At 54.2% G+C, this 21,823-nt stretch overlaps 2 protein-coding genes across 2 annotated transcripts in view; both read right to left on the bottom strand.

Annotated features, from left to right (window-relative positions):
- Window positions 1-21,823, bottom strand: part of LOC136639365 (protein unc-13 homolog B-like) — a 210,172-nt gene that overhangs the window by 81,506 nt on the left and 106,843 nt on the right. Inside the window, exons 11-14 of the mRNA XM_066613488.1 lie at window positions 12,401-12,447; window positions 8,157-8,235; window positions 6,084-6,158; window positions 5,043-5,262 (exon numbers count right to left, since the gene is read on the bottom strand). Of these exons, the coding sequence (XP_066469585.1) occupies window positions 5,043-5,262; window positions 6,084-6,158; window positions 8,157-8,235; window positions 12,401-12,447 (421 nt within the window). The remainder of the gene's footprint in view (window positions 1-5,042; window positions 5,263-6,083; window positions 6,159-8,156; window positions 8,236-12,400; window positions 12,448-21,823) is intronic.
- Window positions 13,651-20,977, bottom strand: LOC136639528 (uncharacterized). Its single transcript, XM_066613795.1, has 2 exons — window positions 18,678-20,977; window positions 13,651-13,822 (listed from the first exon to the last, which is right to left on the bottom strand). Exons 1-2 carry the CDS (start codon window positions 20,975-20,977, stop codon window positions 13,651-13,653), a joined length of 2,472 nt encoding a protein of 823 aa, XP_066469892.1.

The following is a 21,823-nucleotide window of genomic DNA, read 5'->3' on the forward strand; positions in this document are numbered from 1 at the left end:
CCTCCGTCTCTGTTTCAGTAGTGTGTACATGCTAGGGATTCCAGCACGTTCCAGGACTGTGTTGTTTGGAACTTTGTCCTGCCAGGTGATGCCGAGAATGCGTAGGAGGCTGTGCATGCGGACTCAGTGTTCAGTTTCCTCTCCTGTTGTGAGCGAAGAGTCCATGACTCGCTGCAGTACAGAAGTGTACTCAGGATGCAAGCTCTGTAGACCTGAATCTTGGTATGTTCCGTCAGCTTCTTGTTGGACCAGACTCTCTTTGTGAGTCTGGAAAACGTGGTAGCTGCTTTACCAATGCGTTTGTTTAGCTCGGTATCAAGAGAAAGAGTGTCGGAGATCGTTGAGCCAAGGTACACAAAGTCATGGACAACCTCCAGTTCATGCGCAGAGATTGTAATGCAGGGAAGTGAGTCCACATCCTGAACCATGACCTGTGTTTTCTTCAGGCTGATTGTCAGTCCAAAATCTTGGCAGGCCTTGCTAAAACGATCCATGAGCTGCTGGAGATCTTTGGCAGAGTGGGTAGTGACAGCTGCATCGTCAGCAAAGAGGAAGTCACGCAGACATTTCAGCTGGACTGGACTTTGCTCTCAGTCTGGAGAGGTTGAAGAGCTTTCCGTCTGATCTTATCCGGAGATAGATGCCTTCTGTTGCAGTTCGAAAGGCCTGCTTCAGCAGGACAGCGAAGAAAATCCCAAACAAGGTTGGTGCAAGAACACAGCCCTGCTTCACTCCGCTTCGGATGTCAAAGGGGTCTGATGTGGAGCCATCAAAGACAACAGTGCCCTTCATGTCCTTGTGGAAGAATCTGATGATGCTGAGGAGCCTGGGTGGACATCCGATCTTGGGGAGAATCTTGGAGGCCATCCCTGCTGACCAGGTCGAAGGCCTTCATGAGATCTATGAAGGCTAAAAAGAGTGGCTGTCGTCGTTCCCTGCATTTCTCCTGCAGTTGTCTAAGGGAGAATACCATAACAGTGGTGGACCTGTTGGCTCGGAATCCACACTGTGATTCTGGATAAACGCTCTCTGCAAGTACCTGGAGCCTCTTTAGTGCAACTCGGGCAAACAACTTTCCTACGACGCTAAGGAGAGAGATGCCACGGTAGTTGTTGCAGTCACCCCTGTCGTCTTTGTTCTTGTACAGCGTGATGATGTTTGCATCCCTCATGTCTTGAGGTACTCCACCTTCTCTCCAATAGAGGCAGAGGATTTCATGCAACTCAGTGATGATGATCTCTTTGCAGCACTTTAGGACTTCAGCAGGAATGCTGTCTTTTCCAGGTGCCTTGCCAAAGGCAAGGGAGTCCAGGGCCACGTGAAGTTCTTCTAGGGTTGGTTCACTGTCAAGCTCCTCCAGTACAGGCAGGCACTCAGTGTTGTTCAGCGCTTCTTCAGTGACTACATTTTCTCTAGAATATAGCTCAGAGTAGTGCTGCACCCAGCGTTCCATCTGCTGCGCCCGATCCTGGATGACCTCGCCTGTTGCAGACTTCAGAGGGGCAATTTTCTTCTGCGTTGAACCTAGGGCCTGCTTGATACCATCATACATTCCCTTGATGTTGCCCGTGTCAGCTGCTATCCGTATCTGGGAGCAGAGCTGGAGCCAGTAGTCGTTAGCACATCTCCTGGCAGTCTGCTGGACTTTGCTGCGAGCAGCTCGGAGGACCTGCAGGTTGCGCTCACTGGGACAGGCCTTGTATGCTGCTTGAGCTCTCCTCTTTTCCTCAATGACTGGTGTCAACTCCTCAGAGTGGGCTTCAAACCAGTCTGCCATCTTGTTGGTCTTCTTGCCAAATATGGACAAGGCATTGTTGTAAATGGCATTCTTGAAATGTTCCCATCTGTTGGATGCGTTTGCGTCGGCTGGGCCTGGAAGAGATTCCTCAAGTGCTCTCAAATATGGACAAGGTGTTGTTGTAAACGGCATTCTTGAAATGTTCCCATCTGTTGGATGCATTTGCGTCGGCCGGGCCTGGAAGAGATTCCTCAAGCGCACAAAATTATGCACAGGATGGGTAAAGTGGATAGGGGGATGTTCTTTTCCCTCTCACACATCACCAGAACCAGGGGACATCCACTAAAATTGAGTGTTGGGAGAGTTAGGACAGACAAAAGAAAATATTTCTTCTCCCAGCATGTAATTAGTCTGTGAAACTCCTTGCTACAAGATGTGGTGATGGCATCTGGCCTGGATGCCTTTAAAAGGGGATTGGACAAATTTCTGAAGAAAAAGTCCATCACAGGTTACAAGCCATGATGTGCATGTGCAACTCCTGATTTTAGAAGTAGGCCACCTTAAAATGCCAGATGCAAGGGAGGACACCAGGATGCAGGTCTCTTGTTGTCTTGTGTGCTCCCTGAGGCATTTGGTGGGCCACTGTGAGATACAGGGAGCTGGACTAGGTGGGCTTTTGGCCTGATCCAGCAGGGCTCTTTTTATGTTCTTCTTATGTTTCGGGGTCCATCCTTTTTGAGGTGGACATTGGTAAGCTAGCGCAGGTTTAGAGGGTGGCAGCTAGTAAGGGGAGAGGCTAAAGACAAAGCCCTGTGACATGTTTGGCTCGAAGAGGTTGGTATGCCCAGCCTAGAGAAGGGGAGACCAAACGGTGAGGTGAGAACTATTTTCAAAATGGCGGTCAGGCAGAAGGAGAGGAGTCTCTGCTCTCTGCAGATCCTGAGGGCAGGGCTGGAAAGCAACGGGCAGGAATGAGAGGGATGTTCATTTAGGGTGGACGGAGGAAGAATCTCCTGGCTCTGCTGACCAGAGGTCTCCAGCTGCTCTGGGACCAGCCCCAGCCCAGCCCCTCCCTTTCCTGCAGGGCTCCAGCACAGAGCAGTTGCAACCCGCAAGAGCCTGACTCTGCTGAGCACAGCCGACTGCGCCAGAACTGGGGACAGCCTCCAGAGCACTCCGAAGACGGCTGTTTGCTTGGATGGAGAGATATGAGCATTCCTTCTGCGGGTGGTACAAAGGACAGCTGCTGGGTGGGAGGGCGATGCCTGAAAAGGATTTGTTCTTGGCACCTGAAATAGCCTTTGGGAGTTAAAATAAGAACCGCCCGTCCTTGCTCCCTGAAACGCTTCTCAACAAAGAGCCCCGTGACCGAGCTGGCACTCAGGGCGGCCACGCTTGAGTCAGCGCTCAGCAGCACCTCCGTTGGTAGAGCTTCCCAATGACGTCGGGCTGCCTGCTTGGCGAGCCAGCTGCTGGCATCCTGGCACAGGTGGGGGGCGTGCAGGTGCTCCCCACCCACAAACTGCTTTGCAGCCCTCTAGGCTTGAATCAAGGCAGCAACAGTGTGCAGGTGTTGCTGTTACCCGACAATATGTGCTGCCTCCTTCCCTCACAGCGGGTCTGAGGGTAAGAAACCCCCTTTCCTGCCCAGGTGCATCCCTGTCTTCCCCACAGCAAACAAGACACCTCTGGTCCTGCATTTTGAAAGCCTCCAGCTGGGTCACAACCCTCACGGGACCTCTTTGCAAGCTGCAAGTCTCCTGCCCTTCGAGCACCGCAGCTTCCTCTTCCTGCGCACCCCCTGAGGAAAAACAGCCGCTCTTTCCTTCCAAACCAGTTTCTCTGCCGTCGCTGTCTATACCACACTCCTGCCTTTTCTGCCTTGGATGCTGAAATGTCAACATTAACCTCAGTAGTGGCTGCTGTTCCTGAACTGGTGTCAGACACAGAGGTCTGGCCTGAGCGCTGGGAAGGTCCACCAAGACAAGTAAAGGTGCACATTATGCGCCATCTTTGGTCACGCGCCATGCTGAAGTGTTAGGAAGCCACCTGTGAAGGACTGCAGAAGTGGTGCAGACACTTCAAAAACAGGTTAATAAAAAGACCTGTGATTTGGCTGGAAAGAGCTGACTTGGCAGCAGTTGCACAGCGTGGCCCGAATAGCACAGCCAGGTCAGGCCTGGCCGAGCCATGGGCTGTACATCTGGCCTGTGCCATGGCTTGGCTTCAGGTCCAGGGTGGAAGGAAACACAGAATTGCCGAGGATTCTAGGGAGGGATTCTCCCTCCCTAAAGACCGACATTTTCAGCCCGGTTTTCCTGGTTGTACAAACCGCACTGATCAGGTGCAAGTGGCGCCATGCAGCAGGGTGGCAGCCCACTGCAGAAAGGGCAGCCACAAGCAACAAGGGTACACGAAGCCCACCTGGATTCCAGCCTAGGTTTTTGGGCATCCCTGGCCCCTTCTCAGCACCCAAGAGGAATAAGGAGATCTCTGGAAACTCTCCCTCCGCACCTGGGGAAAAATGCCACTACACCAGTGGTTCTCAAACTCTCTGGGAGAGTCTGAGAGCCAGTAAGTCTTTGCAGGGGAAGGGGGAGGAGGCAGTGGGGGCGGGGGAAAGGCGATCCCCAGGACTGCGCCGCTCAGGGGGCTGCAGGGGCTTGGGTGCACTTACCCAAGCCTCCTGCAGCCTCCCTGGGGTGTGGGGAGCCCGGCGCGACTTCTGGCAGGGCTCCCCGCAGCAGGGAACGTGGATGCGGAGCGATCGCGCCCCGCCCCCGCTAAAGCCAACCAGCCCCCCACGAAGATAGTAAAAATGTAACTGTCCTTATGAAGACCAAGAGCAGAAGAGGGAGGGGTCCTTCAGGGATGTCGTTCCCAGTCACCCATGTTCCTAACCATGTCCACCAGGGGAAGGTGTCACATGATGCCAAAGGGCAGAGATAGCAGCAGGACAACAAGGCACCCTGGGAGGCCAGACTGGCCCATGAAACAACACCTCTGCTACTGCACAAAGGTGGCAGCCGTGGCAACAAACGCCCCACTCAGGGTTGCCAGCCTTCTCAACAGCCCAGCCCCAAAGGGCCAAAAATGCTTCTGCGGGAAGAGCTTTTGTTTCCAGGAAAGAGGAAAATTTGTTCTCCTCAGAAGGGAAGTACATTCTCCACTCAATTCAGAGGCTCTTGAGCAGCCTTGCCGCCTCCCCACCCCCACTCCCACCCCCCACTTTAGGCTCTTGTGCTGAAGACGGCTGTTCTGACCCACCTCCCCCCGCTTCCCTGGCATCCAAGTGGCAACTCACTCTGCAGGCAGTCAGCATTGAGCAGGTCTTGGCACTTCTCGTGACATTTGACCCCACACTCTGTGCAGCGCATCCCTTGCCGTGCAATGCCCCACAGAAGCCCCTCACACTCGTAGCAGTACGTGGGGGTCGTGGCTGTCCACACCTCAAAGTTGTGGGGGGTTGTGCAGGAGATGGGGTAGATTAAGGCTTGCAAGGTCTTCCTATAGACGTGGGATTTCTGAAACAGAAAGAAAGATCACGTCACGGGCAGAGGAGGGGACCGCAGGGGCCTCCCAAGGCCGTCCTCCATCCCTTGAATGGGAATGATACCAAATACATCCAGCCCCGGCGTCCCTTCTGCAGAGTGTCTACTGCCACAGTCCACCAGGACAGAGCCACTTCCTTGCACCCAGTGGCCAGTGGCACACCAGTAGGCTGCAGTGGCGGGGATCCAGGCCATTTCTGAGCCTTCCAGCTGCCACAGGCAGTCTGTGCTGCTCGAACCTGGCACCGCCCTTAGCAAGCCGGTTGCAGGGCCTTCTCCACGCAGGCACCGGAAGCAGGGCGCTTGCCAGCAAGCCAGGAATGACGAGGCCGCCACCTACAGCCAAGATTCCCCTCCACACACAGCTATGGCACGATGCAGCCAGTCCCACCAGGAACCTCCCCAGCCCCAGGAGCCAGAACTCAGAGGCCAGGGGAGTCGGGCTCTTCCTCTGCCATCACCTGCTTGGGCCGAGAACCACTTCAGTTCTTTTTCTCTGCCCAGCACTGCCTTCCTTGGCAGATGTAAGTACTCAACACCACACACACAGGCCCCACCATGGTTCTTGTACTGGTTTGCTGTGGGAGCAGGTTATTCTAATCATGCCTTGCTGACAAGGGCAGGCCCCTGACACCACCCTCCTTCTGCATGGAGTCAAGTGCTGCCGCAGCTCGAGGGATCCCATCATGTTTGGCTTTGTAATCCAGGAACAGCCCAGTGCACACTCATGCCACAGCCTCCAGCTGGCCTCCTGGGGCCTGCTGCTGGGGCTGAGGAAGCGCTCCAGTCCTTACCAGCTCCTCGTCCTTGAGAGAGGTTCGGGTGGCCATCGCAGAAGTAATTCCGGCTTTCCGGGACTGAACCAGTGACTGGGAAGGAAAAATCAGTCTCTGTTATTTAGTGCACATTCCAGGGACTTCTGTAGTCTTCTGAACCCCCCTGGGAGGCTGCCCTGAGCTCTCTGAAGGAAGAGCATGAGGCATAACAAAGTGGAAATTAATGAACAAACCCCTTCCGCAGATCACCCACTGCCCAGTCCCACTCGGGAGCCAATTCCACTCTCCCTAGCACTCGGGAGAACACCAACAGCTCTGCTCCATCAGCTCCCAAACTAGACTGCCTGGGATGCTGCCCTCTTCCAGGTTTGCAGTTGTTGCTGTCACAGACAAGGCACACACATGTCCTAACACAGGAACATGCACAGAATGCCTCCTCCCAAAGGAAGGAGTAGTTATGTCAGATTGCCAGATGCAGGGGAGGGCACCAGGATGCAGGTCTCTTGTTGTCTTGTGTGCTCCCTGGGGCATGGGGTGGGCTGCTGTGAGATACAGGAAGCTGGACTAGATGGGCCCTTGGCCTGTTCCAGTGGGCCTGTTCTTATGAAGGAGCAGCTGTGCCTGAGGGTCAACATCACCCACAACATGTGTGTCTGGTGGTTTCCTCAATCACCTCCAAAGGTGACATTCAGCAACCATTCTAGTCCACTGCAGAACAGCAGCTGAAAGTTCTCGTTAGGCAGGAGGGGGAAGCACAAGCAAATCCTTCCCCTTCCCCTCACATAACACTTTCTGGCATGGCTGGCTTCACTGCCCACAGCATATTCCCCCCACCAACCATCCTGGTGTTCTCCTAAAGGGCAGACATCCCACTCCCTTCCCAACCTGTTCTTATGGGATTAGCCTTCCAGAAGTTTTCATGAATTCTAATTTATTCAGAGGCCAAAAATAGACCTGAGCTGGGAAGAAAGAAATTCCTTCCAAGATGCGTACTTGGAACGGAAGAGGTCAGTTCCACTTTGGGAGGGTTCAGAGAGGTGGGGTCTGCAGCCATCATCGACGAGCAGGAACCAGCTCAGCAAGGGCTTCTCCCCCCTCCCCGCCTGCACATTCAATGCTACTTGCAAGCCAACTAGGAGACACATCCCTTGAATCACTCCAGACACACACAAGCAAAGAGATGGACACGTGCTCTGGAAGGTGGCTCAGGGCGTCTAGACAGAGGCCATTTCATTTCAGGATATCAAGGGTTTGTCAGGTTGTTAACTGGGGAAGAGGAGCTATGCAGGGGCTGCCGCCAACTATCACGGGGTCAAACTCAGCCAAAAAAAGGGGGAAACCTCAGCAAGATCAGTGTAAAAAACAAAAACAGACAGACTAGATGCGTATGCATCTGTGACTAAGGGAGAGGTGTATGCACAGGCGAGATCTCCACTTACCATAGCCTGTAGGAAGAGAAGGTCAGCAGACAAGAAAAGCACAACAAGTTAATTCCATTAGCAGAACCAGAGCAAAACCACCAACACCACCACCACCAGGGCTAGGAAATGGAAGCCGGGCATGACGATGGATGCGGCTCTCCTACGGGACACGCTCACTGGACTGCACTGCATGACTGAGGCCAACTAACCACAGCGCCAGCACAGTAAACAGTGACTTCTGATACTCTTCTCAAAGTAAGGGGCCATTCACTGAAACCAAGTGGCTAGGCTTGGGAATGGGCAAAAGGAGGGTTTACACGGCACTTTGTTAGTCTGTGGCCTTCATTGCCATGAGATGTGCGTCAGCCCCTCGCTCATGTGGCTCTCTGAGGAGTCTGGACAGCACCTTGGAAGGCCAGAGGCCCGTGACGGGCTGCTAGACAGGGTGGCAGTCCCAGAGGCAGGGGAGCATGCTTCTCAGGAGAGTGCTCTCTATGGCACTTCACATTGTCCATGGCTCTTCAGGACAGCGTCTACCAGGAACCCAAGCTGCCGTCACCTGTACAGGCCTAGCTCAACACAGAAAGGTGCTTCTGGGACATTTCTGCACCTGAAAAACAAGGTTCCCGCCAGCCATTGCGGAACTGCAAAGGGGGAAGAAAACTCTCACCAAGTCACTGACAAGTGGGATGGGTTTCTTCTTGCGCATATCCGGCATGCTGTCAATGCCATAAAGACCACCTGCCGGCCTATGGAGGAAGAGAGGAGATGCATGAGAACAGGCAGCGACAGCGAGCAACGCGTTCTGAGCTGTTCGCACCAGAGCAAATCCCCCTGCAGGCAGAGTTCGCTCAGGCAGCAAAGGAATCAAAATCAATGGGAGAAACCAACACCGGGACACACGGCTCAGCCTCCCAATGCAAGAGAAGCTGCAGTGCTGAGTGGCACACCCAGGTGCCCAAACGTCTTTGTGTGGCCTTCAGTCTGCAAACAATCGCCATCCATTTGAGTTACACAGCCAGGTACCTCCACTAAGCAGCAAACTGACCACATTTGTGGATGACCCCAAACTTTTTCTAGATAGTGAAAACTAGAAGGTTGTGAGGAGCTCCAGAAGGATCTCTCCAGACTGGCAGAATGGGCAGCAAAATGGCAGATGTGCTTCAATGTCAGTAAGTGTAAGGTCATGCACATTGGGGCAAAAAATCCAAACTTCACACATAGGCTGATGGGTTCTGAATTGTTTGTGACAGATCAGGAGAGAGATCTTGGGGTGGTGGTGGACAAGTCAATGAAAGTGTCTTCCCAATGTGCGGCGGCAGTGAAGAAGGCCAATTCTATGCTTGGGATCATTAGGAAAGGTATTGAGAACAAAATGGCTAATATTATAATGCCGTTGTACAAATCTATGGTAAGGCCACACCTGGAGTATTGTGTCCAGTTCTGGTCGCCGCATCTCAAAAAAGACATAGTGGAAATGGAAAAGGTGCAAAAGAGAGCGACTAAGATGATTACGGGGCTGGGGCACCTTCCTTATGAGGAAAGGCTACAGCATTTGGGCCTCTTCAGCCTAGAAAAGAGGTGCCTCAGGGGGGACATGATTGAGACATACAAAATCATGCAGGGGATGGACAGAGTGGATAGGGAGATTCTCTTTACACTCTCACATAACACCAGAACCAGGGGACATTCGCTAAAATTGAGTGTTGGGAGAGTTAGAACAGACAAAAGAAAATATTTCTTTACTCAGCGTGTGGTTGGTCTGTGGAACTCATTGCGACAGGATGTGGTGATGGCGTCTGGCCTGGAGGCCTTTAAAAGGGGATTGGATAAGTTTCTGGAGGAAAAATCCATAGAGTGGGATAAAGGGATAGAGTGGATAGAGGGATGTTCTTTTCCCTCTTGCACAACACCACCAGGGGACATCCAGTTTATCATTATCCTAGGAAACTCCTTACCACGGGATGTGGGGATGGCATCTCACTTAAATGGCTTTAATGGGGGTTGGATAGATTGAGGGAGGAAAAATCCATCACACGTTACAAGCCATAATGCCTATTTGCAGCTTCCAGGCTTTAAAGGTAGCGTATCTCTGACTGCCAGATGCAGGGAGTGGCAACAAGATTTGGGTATCTGGTTCATTTGAGTGCTCCCTGAGACATCTGGTGAGCCACACAGGAGGCTGGATTAGGAAGACTCTGGGTCTGATCCAGAAGATCCTGGGCCAGAAGAGCAGGGCTCTTCTGAAGTCTTGACTCAATTTGACCTTGTTCTAAACATCCCGCTTGTGTGATTCTGGCACTTGACTGCTTGTCTGCAAAGTAAGCCACAACAATATCCCTACGGTTAAAGAGACAGGAAGGGAAAACTCTTCTGGGCTATCATTGCTTTAGCCCAGTGGTTTTCAAACTCTCAGGGAGGTTGAAAACCACTGTAAGTCCTTGTGGGGGCACGGGGGAGGCACGGGGAGGCAGAAGGGGCTGCAGGGGCTTGGGTGCACTTACCAGGGCCTCCTGCAGCCTCCCGGGGGTGTGGGGAGCCCTGTGCGACTGCCTGCAGGGCTCCCCAAAGCTGCAAAAGTGAAAGTCAAGCGATTGCACTCCAGCTCCAGTTTAGCAGCAGTGGAGCGCGATTGCTCCACTCTGGTAAGTGCACCCAAGCCCCTGCAGCCCCCTGCAGCCCCCTGAGCAGCGCAATCCTGGGGATCGTGCCGCTGCCTCCTGGCCGCTCCCACCCTTAAGGGGAAAGAGGCCAGGGCCCACAGGCTGGGGCGTTTGAAAAGCCCGTCTTTAGCCCAAAGAATTCAGAGGTGGTGCATCTTCAGGCCACAAACATCCAAAGGAAACTGTCCGGAGGAGAAATCCTCAAGGGGCAAGGGAGGTGATCCAGCCTCACCCTAGATATTAAATGTGAATCTGGATGAATGATAGGAGTAAAAGAAAGAAAAGGAAATATGAATTATTTTTTATTGAGTGATATCTCGAAGGTGGGGGTGCACAATTGTAAATATGTGTGTGTGTTGTAGCTGTTTGTAAAATAAAATAAAAAAATAAAAAAGATATTAAATAGGCATGGCTTTAAACTGGCAATACCTCATTTCCCTGCCGGCTGCAGGAACATCAACTAGGATAAGGGTAAGGAGGAGGTCTAAATTGCCAAGGTCTGGGACCCTGAGCTTTCCACCTGTCCAGACTTTCCCTCCCAGACATGCTGCCTACTCAGTCAGAACAGGTCTGGGGTTTATTGTGATCTTTGTCTAAAAGCAGGAATGGTCCAAGAGTCACTGGCCAGCACCAACTCTCCACTGCTAGCCCAGGGCACAAGCACTGAACTCTGGGGGAAGTACTGTCAGTGACTCTGCATCAAGGAGAGGGCTTAGCCCTGCAGTGCTGGAGAGGCAGCCGCTAGCAGGCAGGCCAACCTACTGGCAAGCAAGAGTGGGGGGCAGGCTTTCCCCTGGCTGACCAAGTCTCAGCAACTCCCTGCCCTGCTGCAGGGAACAGCGTAGGGGAGCGGAGCTGTCACCGAATCTCCATACTGTGGTGGCGAGTCACATGGATGTCACACCAAAATGACTTCAGGTCTTCAGTGTAGCCCCAGCAGCCCATCACCCTCAGGGGAACGTTTGCTGGCTGCAAGAACCACTGTCACGCTGATGAGCACAGATATATGGAGAAATGTGAGTGGCAAAACTGGGGACCCACACCGGGGGGGGGGGAGAACTGGCTGACATGCTGGGAAAGCCAGGCTCACCGTTGCGCAGTGCTGCAGGGTGCAGCACGACTCACACGTGATTCTTGCTTTGAGTCCCAAAACCAGCTTTGAAACGGGACACAGGACACTCTGCTGCCTTCCCACCACCTGACACCCACCATGTTCCCTGGATGCACCCCCCACTGATTACCTGGCTCTGACTACTCCCCCCTCCTACAGTCTGCCTTCCTCTGCACAAGCCTCCACCCGCCACCTCCTCCTTCCAGTTGCCCGGTTGAGTCACTGCTGCAGGAGAAGAAACTGGACTGCTGCTCGGGACAGAAAGTGCTGTGCGTTGAATGGCTGGAGCTGAAAGGCCTTTGTGGGCCTCTGAAAAGACTTCTGAAAAGACTGCTGGTGAGAGGCGTTCGCTCTCTCACTCTCCCTCCCTCCTCCGTACAGCCAGGTTGTCAAGGATCCCCAGCACCCAAACTGCAAGCAGGGTTCAGTGACTGTTGCCCAGAGGGGACCTTGAATGGACTGCTAAATTTGGAACACCCCAGAGCAGAGAAAACGTGGAGCCGGCCCTAACCCGGGACCCGGACTGCGCGAGACTGCTCCTGAGTGGGAGGCGGTTGCTCGATACGAGGCCTTCTCCTCTTTGCACTCCTTCTGCAGGCACCTTGCGGCAGGCCGAAGACGGGGTGTTACCCATACGTCTATCCTAAGACGGCATCAGCTCCTGCAACTGCCCCTTGCTGGCTCCCAGCCCCTCTGCAGCAGCAGCCCAGGGTCCTCAAGACCACAGCGGGTTGCAAGGAGAGGCATGGCAAGAGGCACTCCTGGGCACTGCCACTCTCTGAAAAGAGGCCTCTGCCACAGAGACCCGGCACAATTAAAACCTTCCCCAGCTTAATTTCATGCTTGATTAGTTTTGCCTAATTCGTAGTTCGTAAACCTCATTTGATATGCGGAGAAGGCCAGTCAGTCTCCTGCAGAGGCTTCCTCCAGGTGCAGCACCTGAATCCCTCACCCACAACTGTGCGCAAGCTCCAGAAGAAAGAAAGAATTCTGAGGACCAAAGTCATGCAGCGCACAACAGACACACGAGCGCAATGAAAACCAAACTCCCTGAAGGGAGGGAGAGAGCAAGCCAGCCGAGCACACGTGTCCAGCTGCCGCCTTCCCAGCGATTAGCACACATTCCAAAAGTGCACTTACCCTTCTTTGAGCCAGGGGGACTTGGAAGGATCGCCATCGCTGTGACCCTTAAATGGTTCCAAAAAAGAAGAGAGACTGGAATTAGTTTCCCAGGGCAAAGTTAAAGCCAACGACAGAGTTTGGAACTGCAGAAAAGGCATAAGGAGGGAGCACATTTCATGCAGAGGAGTGCGCAGGAGCTCACCACGTTCAGCAGGCCCTCAGGTGACTGCAAGGACAATGGGCGGGTGATGGGACATGCTAGTGTGAACACAGCTGCACACCTGTTCGTGTGCACACACGCAGGCACACGCAGGGGGATCCAAAGAGCCTGTTCAGTGCACCTTTCAAAAGTTAGCTTTCCAAAACTCATCCCAGCAAATGTTTCCCTCCAACTGCTGAGACCCCCACCTGCCCCCCTCCATGAACATTAAAATGGAGCAGCTGCACAAGGCGCTGCAGAAATCATCACTGCCTCCCATTCAGCAGCCTGAAGGAGCAGGTGTGGGTGAGAGCGCCTTAGAACCTGGTGAGAGCAAATGCTCCAGGCTGTTCTTCAGGGCACAGTGCAGTTGGGCTTCAGGCACCTGCGAGTCTAAGCCAAGCAGCAGTTGTGGAGGGTCCACACAAGGGCGACTGCTTGCTGCAAGGGACTCACTGGCACGACTGGGGAAGAGGAATGAACCCTCTTCTCCTTTAACCGAATTCGGACACAAGGAGGTTCCCTTTGGCACTAACAGAAACCTCTCTTCCAGGAGCAATAGAGGTGGGGGGGGCCTTTTCCACTGAAACCAGTCCAAGGGGGAAAGATCAAAAACAACACACACTCCCACAGAGCAGCCATCTAATTTTTCACTCACACACATTCACAAAGCGGCAGGAGTGGCCAGGCCAAAGGAATAGGGACTCGTGCACTGGGCAGGGTGGAGAAAGTTCCTCACCCTGGCCCAGGTTTAGCCAGCAATTAGCCAGCTGCCACTCAGACAGCAGAATGCAAAGTTCCTGCAAATGTTAACAACAGAGACCTTTATTCTTAACTGCCAAGTGCTAGAAACAGGTTACGAAGGTGTTACGAAAGCTGCCAGGCGTGCGGGAAGGAGGGGGGCTGACCCGTGGAAGTCTACAGGTCTCGCTTCCCTGGGAACACATGACAGTGGACTAGAGTAAGAGCTGCAGCCAGCAAGGCACAGAGTGATCTGCAGAACTGGAGACACCCAGGCAGGGTGCTTGAGCCACGGTCCTGCGATAGGCAGAGAGAAGCCTCCCCACAGCTAAGAGGCCAAGAAGCTGCACCCCAGGAAAGATGTGGAGATCTGCATTGACAGGCCAAAGCTCTTTCGCGGGCATTGATTCCAAGACATGAGAAGATAAAACAGTGGCTTTGCCAGCACAGGTAGGGCCACACCTGGGCCCCCGTCTTCAGCACAGTTCAGTGCTGACAGGCTGGAAGGGGCAGAGGAGAGCCAGGAGGGTGGACCAACATACCAGCCAGGGGACCAGCCAAGTGGTGGGGAACTAGGACGACGAGGCACTAAGAAGGTGGGAGGGAGCGGAATAATAGCCCCACATCTTCCCAGCACTTGGAAGTGTCACAGAGTGACAGCCGTCACTACCCTTCCGCACTAGGGCTGGTGAAGTAATCTGAATGGTGTTGAAGCTGTCGGGACGGGGATCCAGGCTGCCGATCAGAGAAGACATTCCAGGCACATGGGGCTCAGAAGCCTGACTAGAGAATTTGTGCAGGGCTGTTTGTAGAGACTTTGAAAGGGGAAAAGCCCACAGGTGGACAGGCAGGTAAGAAGATTCCTCCCACCCATCCCAGAAGTGCAATAGCCATCTCACCCCCATCCCCCCAAAATGGGATGTGCTGCTGAGACACAAGACGTCAGCCAAGCGCGTTCTGCACGTCGGATGTAGGAAGAGGCAATGAAGAAGCAGGTGGAGTCCACAGAACTGCTGCTCCCAGCAGCAACGGAAAGGAGTTGTGCTGTGTGGTGTTTTTGAGAAGGCTGCAACAAAACTTGGCAAGGACGACGCACTCACATTGGTCTTCCCGGTCCACTGACTTTGTGCTGTCATGGCTGGAGCAGACACTCTCAGGGGTGGTGGCGGCAGAGAACAGGTGGGTGGGGGGCACGACTGAGGCAGGGGCCACTTCCCAGCTCCCTGCCTCCCAGCAGTGCCCTTGCGGGCAGAAGAACCCAAAGCAAAACACTTGCGTGCCTCGAATCGCCAGGGCCCACAGGCTCCTTTACAGCCAGTGGGGTGGACACCGAGCAGGACCCTGCCTGGGAGAGGCTAAACAGATGGTTCTAAGGTGCCCCTAAGAAGCCTCAGTGCTGGAAAAAGAGGGAAGTGATGCACTGGGTAGCAGGACAGGAGCAAAAGCACCCAGGTCTGGGACATGTGGCAGTCCCTGGAGGCTGAAGTAGGGGCACTTTGCAGGCCATTTTCACCAGCAGAGGGACACAGACTGCCAGCTGGATGCCCACAGCTGCCTCCTGGCGCACCAGCCGAACTGCTGGAGAAGCAGCTGGGTAGGATCCCCACTGCCCACATGGAACCTCCCTTGGGTCCCTTAAATGCTCTCCTTTTCTGAGCAAGTGGCATCTGTGAAGGAACAGGCCTCTCCCTGGGGAAAGCGGGCGAAGGCACATCAGCATGCCATCAGGAGGCAACACTGCCTGCTCAGGGCTGCAGCAAAATGTCACCTAGAAACCTGCACCTTCTTGTCTTAAATTAGGCACAGTTGTGCACACCCAGGTATCACCCTCTGGGGTGGCCATTCTGGACAAAGCAGGGGGAGGAAGAAATGGTTCTTCAGAAGAGTTAAGATGGTGTGGAACACAATTGTGGGGCACACAATCTTCCCGCTACCGTCCCCGTCAGCAGGCTTTGGTTCTGCTGCAGAAACCTGTTTCACTGGAAATACTGACCCTACCAAGCCACAGAGTAATAAAAACGGCAATGGATTATTTGTCTAGTGCTCACTGAGTGAGCAAAGAACTTCACAGGACATTACCTGGATGATGCCCTGACAACCACCTGTCAGGTGATTGCAGCTGAGGTTGAAAAGCTATACAGCCTGGAAAGGTATATAGATATATAGAGCCGAGGCTACATTGAAGCTGAAGCTGAAAAGGAGCAGCTTGCGCCAGGCCACCGAGCGAGAAGTCTTGGCAGAGGCCGTGCCATGAAATCAGTGCTGTGAGCCCAAGTAAAGGGCAGCCCTTTGGGTTTACCTTAAACGCTGGTACACAATACGAATTGAAACCTTCTGGACTGATCTGACCAAGCACTCAGGTAAAAGGGCAATAACCAATCCTTTAAGGAGCTCTAAAAAAACCCTTATCATTGGACTTGCCTCGCCAGTCAGCAACATTCCAGGGCTGGCAGAGGCAAGATTTGTCCCGATTGGCAGTCCAGCCTCTGAGCTGCTCTCCTAAGAACCAGGGCCAGCCTTCAGCCAATAGGGCAAGAATGAAGAAGGAATCCATAAAGGAAAGGAAAAGGTTCATTGCAGATTAAGAGGCACAAACAGACTTGGCAAAGACCAGGAGAGGGAGGGGAAGCACCTCACAGCCCACAGGCTTGCAGCATCAGTGAGAAACCCACTCAGGACAGTGGGCTCTTTTCTGAAAGACACCCAGCACTGAACAGACTCTTCTTAGCTCAGACAAAAGATTTGCAACTCCTCCAGAAACTGACACACGCCAAACAAAGGAAGGGAGGCAGTTGTCACGCTCCAAATCTCAGCCCATGCAGCCAAGTCACGACGCACAGGGCATGCAGAACCACACACTGGAGTATCAGCAGAGGAAACACACTGCTTAGAACGGACAGCACATAACCTGAAGTTCTCCTCTACTTCCTTCTGCAAAGCAAAGAGACAAAAAAAAAAAAAAAAACAGGAAGGAGAGGAATACAGTTAACGGGGGAGAATTCAGGCATGGACTGAGTTTGGATAGAGGAGAAAGACCAGAGGCTGATTCTGCAGCTCCCCCCAGTTCCCTGGAGGGCAGGTCTGTTTCACTAGGAGTCTGGATTCCAGATCAGCAGCCGTTTGAACAACAGGCTCACTTTGGATGGATGCAAGATTCCCCCTCCCTCCGTTCCAGCTTGACTCCCAGTTTCCCTTGCCTCCCCTCCCCCATATGAGCCTGTTGCATGAATTTCAGATTCTCAGTGCAGGTGGGGGGCAGCCTTGAGAGGAGGGGGAGGAACAACCCCAGTGAAACCCGGAAGAGAGCATCAGAGAGAAGCGTGACAGGTGTCATTTTGAGAAGGCATGTTTGTCTTGACACCACACGTGGGGGGGGGGGCGAGCTCTGGCGGATCACTGCACAGGCTCGTGTCTCCTCCTCAGGATGACAGCAATTCCCCCAAACATGGAATGTGCTCATCAGTAAGCAAAGCTGGTCAACCCCTCAAGCCAAGGTCACCAGCACCAAAAAACTTAACATCCTTTCAGCCCAAATCCAAATGCCAACGTCTACTGAGGACTGGGCTGCAAGTTATTTCAGACACAGGTCTTTAACTGGGTATTACTAACAGTATTTATATACCACTTTTCAACAAAAAGTTCACATAGCAGTTTTCAAAGAAAGTCCAATAACTGATGGCTTCCTGTCCCAAAAGGGCTCACCGTCTAGAAAGATGCAAAAGAACACCAGCAGACTGTCACTGGAAAAGGCACTGCTGGGGTGAGGAGGGTCAGTTGCCCTCCCTCGGCAAAATAAAAGAGGAGCACCCACTTGAAAAAGTGCCTCTCACCCAGTCAGCAGGGGTAGGAAGTACAAAGATGGCAGAGAGTTGGGGGCAAATGCAAAGTTTTCAGGGCCCAAATTTAGAAGCAGGGTCATATCATCTCTACGTCCACCCCCCCCCCCAAGTTCTAATCGCTGCAGCTCCTGACAAAAAGACACACACAAGCAACTGACACAGGAACAGGAGTCCGGCTCTTCCCGTCTGTTGGGGCTCTGGGGAAACGGCAAAAGGATGGCGGGTTCTAAGTGACGATTCCTGTGGCAGCCGGAGCGAGCAGCGAGCAGAGAACGGGTGGCCGGTGACCAGCTTCCCAGCTCGGTGACAGCTTCACACGCCTGTTTGCAAGCGCTGCATTTTCCACACACTGACTGCGCGCAGAAAGACCTGAGACTCCTGCAGTCAGAAACAGCCACCTGCACACGGAGGCAGTTCTGAACTTCTGAGGAAGGTGAAGGCACGACTGCCACTAACAGCCCCGAGCCCCAGAAGCACCACCACAGCCCTGCTGGGAGCAGCACCCCCCCCATGGCTCAGCGTGCTGCCCAGCAACTGACAGCGTCTTCCTGTGGTTGCTGATGACATCATCAGCCATCCCCCACTTCTGGGTCAACTGAGCTCTGAGGGGTGCAGAGCTCAGCTGAGGGGTGCAGAGCGAGCCACACAGGGGAACACCGGCTGGGAGGCAAAGGATGGCAACCCCACCTGTGTGTCTGTCTTTCAGATAAACTGTCCATGCACTGCACATGCAGCGCAGCCTCCAACAGGTCCACGTGCTGCAGCCTCTCAGCCAGTGTGCAGTGATGCCAGGTGGTCAATGCCAGACTGGCGCTCTTTGCCCGTCCCCCACTGTGGCTGGGTGGTTACAGAGCAGCTTTGTAAGAACATAAGAACAGCCCCGCTGGATCAGGCCATAGGCCCATCTAGTCCAGCTTCCTGGATCTCACAGCGGCCCAGCAAATGCCCCAGGGAGCACACCAGATAACAAGAGACCTGCAAGGCCTCCTGGGAATTGTAGTTAAGAACATAAGAACAGCCCCACTGGATCAGGCCATAGGCCCATCTAGTCCAGCTTCCTGTATCTCACAGCGGCCCACCAAATGCCCCAGGGAGCACACCAGATAACAAGAGACCTGCAAGGCTTCCTGGGAATTGTAGTTAAGAACATAAGAACAGCCCCACTGGATCAGGCCATAGGCCCGTCTAGTCCAGCTTCCTGTATCTCACAGCAGCCCAGCAAATGCCCCAGGGAGCACACCAGATGTGAAGCAGCTGGTGTGAGTTCTAGGCCTGCCCCCCTTCTTTTTGGATCCCTGCCACGGGTGCTGTTGGCCAAGTCATACGGTGGGTGTTACTGGGAAGGGTTGTTCCTCCCTCCTCTCAGGGCTTGGTGTATCAGTTTTGTTTTTTTTTATTAATACATTTATACCCTCCCCTCCTCCCCTGGAAACCTTGGAGGAGCCAAGACCCCTCCAAAGCGCCAGGCTTGCTGTCCGGAAGATGAAGGCCCGGGGGTCCCAATGGACAGACTTGCCGTGTACCTGAGTGGACGTCTTCAGTTGAGGCCACCCAGCTGGCCTCCTTGAGGAGCCTCCGGCGCTGCTGCCTTTTCTCCCGCAGGACATTCTTGAAGTTGTTGATGCACTTGTTCAAGTAGATGGTCTCGGCACAGACCTTCTCGAGGCTCCGCGGCCTCCACCCAGCATCGTCCAGCTCTTGCTGGGCCTCGCCATTGAGAAAGGCCTGCCCAACAGGGCCCTCGGGATCTGACAGGGGCTCCAGCTCAGGGGCAGGGGCCTCCCTCTCTGGCCCCGCGATGCTGGGGAGAGCCTGCTGTGCTGGCCCCACACTCTCACTGCTCATGGTGGTGTTTGCCTGGCTCTCCGAGGACAAGCTGGGCGGGCCAGAGGCCGCCTGATCCAAGCTGCCCTGCGTGCTTGAGCGGCAGAGCACAGGCGCTGACTCGCTTCCCAACGGGAGGCTCTTTTCCCCCTCCAGGAGGACTTCAGGGTCAGTTGTCTCCAGCTTGTGAAACACCACTTGAAGGGCAGACCGGAAGTGACTCAACGCCTTCCCCAACTTGTTGGTATAGAACCTCATGTCCACAAGGTCGAGGCTGTCCCGGGAATGTTCAAGGAAGTACTGGGAGTTCTCCAAGACGTTCCTGAAGACCTGCTCAGTCGGATCCTGCTCGTTGAGATCAATCTGGACCATGTCTTTGAGAGTCTCGCTGCTGCCTGTCAGCTTGCACACAGCATCATCACAGCCTGGCCCTGGCACCAGCACACCCCTGGGGGTCTCCTCCAAGAGGCTTCCTGGCTCAGGGCTGAGACACTCCAGGGTGGCCGCGTCACAGTCCGACTCGCTTCCCCCTGGAGTCGGTACCCCAGCCTTGTCTCCTTCCAGCAGGGAGGAGCTGGTCTTGGGGGTGGCCTGAGAGTCTGCGACAGGCACCCACCCTGTTGGCCAGGAAGCCTCTGCACACTGTCTAGGCAGCTGGGGGGATGCAGCCAGGACACCTGTGGGGCAGCCCCTCTGCAGCAGCGTCTGCTCACTGCTGCCGATCATCTGCACCACTCGGCCCACCTTCTCCTCGAGTTCAGCAATCAAGCTGCTCTTCCTGGCCAGAGTGGACTTTTGCTGGGAGTGAAGCCTCTCAGCGACACAGCGCACCTCACAGCTGGTGCTCTCACGCTGCAGCTGGCACGTGTCCACCTGAAACTGACCGTCCCCATCAGTCCTCACTGCTTCCCCCCGGGGGGCCACAGAGCGCCCATGGTTTTCACTCCGGCCTGCTGGCAACAACGATGAAGAGCCCAGCTGCGCCCGAAGGCCTCCCTTGCCATTTGGGCAAGACTGTTCATCACTGGCCACAATTGTGACTCCTGCACTCTGCAAAAGAATCGACTTCTGGAGAATGAAGTCCCTCTGCTCCACATCAGCGAGTTTCACGACTGCAGGCCGAGGGGCAAACTGCTTGCCAGGTGCCCTGCCAGACCTGTAGGCATCCCTGATGTACTTGCTGCACTGAATGCCGTTGAAGCAGTGGTACTCGGACAAAAGCCTGTAGACCAGCTCCTTGGTGTTCTCCTCCTCCTGCTCAGGGAGGCCATACAAGTACAGCACAGTCTCTGTGGCGCAGGCTTCTAGGAAGGGCTCCCTGGCCTTTGGCACCGCAGCAGCTCTGCTGGCGGGGCCACCACCACTCTGCAGCCCTTCGATCTCGCTCAGCACGCTGTCCACGCAGCTGGAGACCTCGTCCACGGAGCCCTTGATCAAGGTGAGGTGCTGCTGGAGCTCCGCAATCTCAGCCTGTATGCGGCTGATCCCCTGAAGCTCTTTCACAATGCACTCGACCACGTCCACAGAGCGGTCTGTGAGCAGCGGGCTGCAGGAAGCACAGGCTGGAGTCCTGCTGGGGAGGCAGAGTCCTTCTCTCTGCTCAGCGGTTCCTCCCCAGCCAGCCTGGAGGCTGAGAGCAGTGCCATCTCGCCCCTCAGGGCTCTGACTTTGTTCCAGTGGGACCTCTGCCACTGGGGGGTCAGATGTCCCCCCCAGGTCACACTGGTCTTGCTGTGCCAATGCACAGGGTGCCTCGGTGTGTCCACCCCAGCGAAGTTCCACCTTGCCAAGCTCACCTCCACTGGCCTCACTGACCCCTCGGCTCCTCCACTGGCAGACAGAAAAATCATCGTCTGGGCCTCTCCTCGTGATCCTGCAGGCAGGCACATGGTCTGTTTCTGTGTCTTTGGTGGAAAGCTTGCTGCGATGGTGATTCTGGCTCAGGGAGCCCAGGTCACTGGTGTGCTCTTGAGCCCACTTCTCCATCTCCATCTCCCCCTCAGAATCAGCTGGATGCTCTGCTTCTGGGAAAGCGGCCTGGCTGAGGGCTTCCCAACAGGCCTTTTCAGCACAAAAGCACTGTGGTCTTCTGGCCTTTGGAGAACTCCACTGCTGTCCATAATGAGCACCCACATTGGCTCTCGCACATGCTGCCGCCAGAGGAGAGTCGGGGTCTGCGTACCTCACTGCCTGGCCCACAAAAGTCTTCTTTGGCAGGAGATCTACTCTCCTATGAAGCTGCTGTCAAAAAAGGGTACGGAGATGCTGCAATCTAGCCAGTGAAGAAAGCGCATGCACACAGACCACACACGCACACGCACACGCACACACAGCATCTCTCAATGTGTAATCAGCCACATTGCATCCACGCTGCAGAACTAATCTGGTGTTTGCAAGCACAAGCTTTCCAGAACAGCTTGCTGTTCAATTTCTGTCATTTAACTGAATGCTGGCCTTGGAAGAAGCAGGCTCTGGTCAGAAGGAATGGCTAGTCAACCCTCCTAAACAAATGGGGTCCTCACCGTCAACCTCCCCCAGCTATAAAATTATGCTCTTTCTTTCTTTATTATTATTATTATTATTATTATTATTATTATTATTATTATTATTATTATTTTCCCCTGGGGGCTGGGGATAGATGGGACTCGTCAGCCTGGGAAGGCAGCTCATACAAGAGAAGGAAAACTCTGATCCCAAACCTCCACTGCCTTGTGGCTACATCCAGTTATGGAAAAGGCTTCAGGAGTCAACCTCGAGGCAAAATCCAGAGCCGTAGTCCCTGAGGCAGTTCATGGCTGAACACAGTCACGTTCTGGCAACTCCTGCGACGCCGCTGGA

This window comes from Tiliqua scincoides, chromosome 2, assembly GCF_035046505.1.
Source record: "Tiliqua scincoides isolate rTilSci1 chromosome 2, rTilSci1.hap2, whole genome shotgun sequence".
In the NCBI taxonomy this organism is placed as follows: Eukaryota; Metazoa; Chordata; class Lepidosauria; order Squamata; family Scincidae; genus Tiliqua; species Tiliqua scincoides.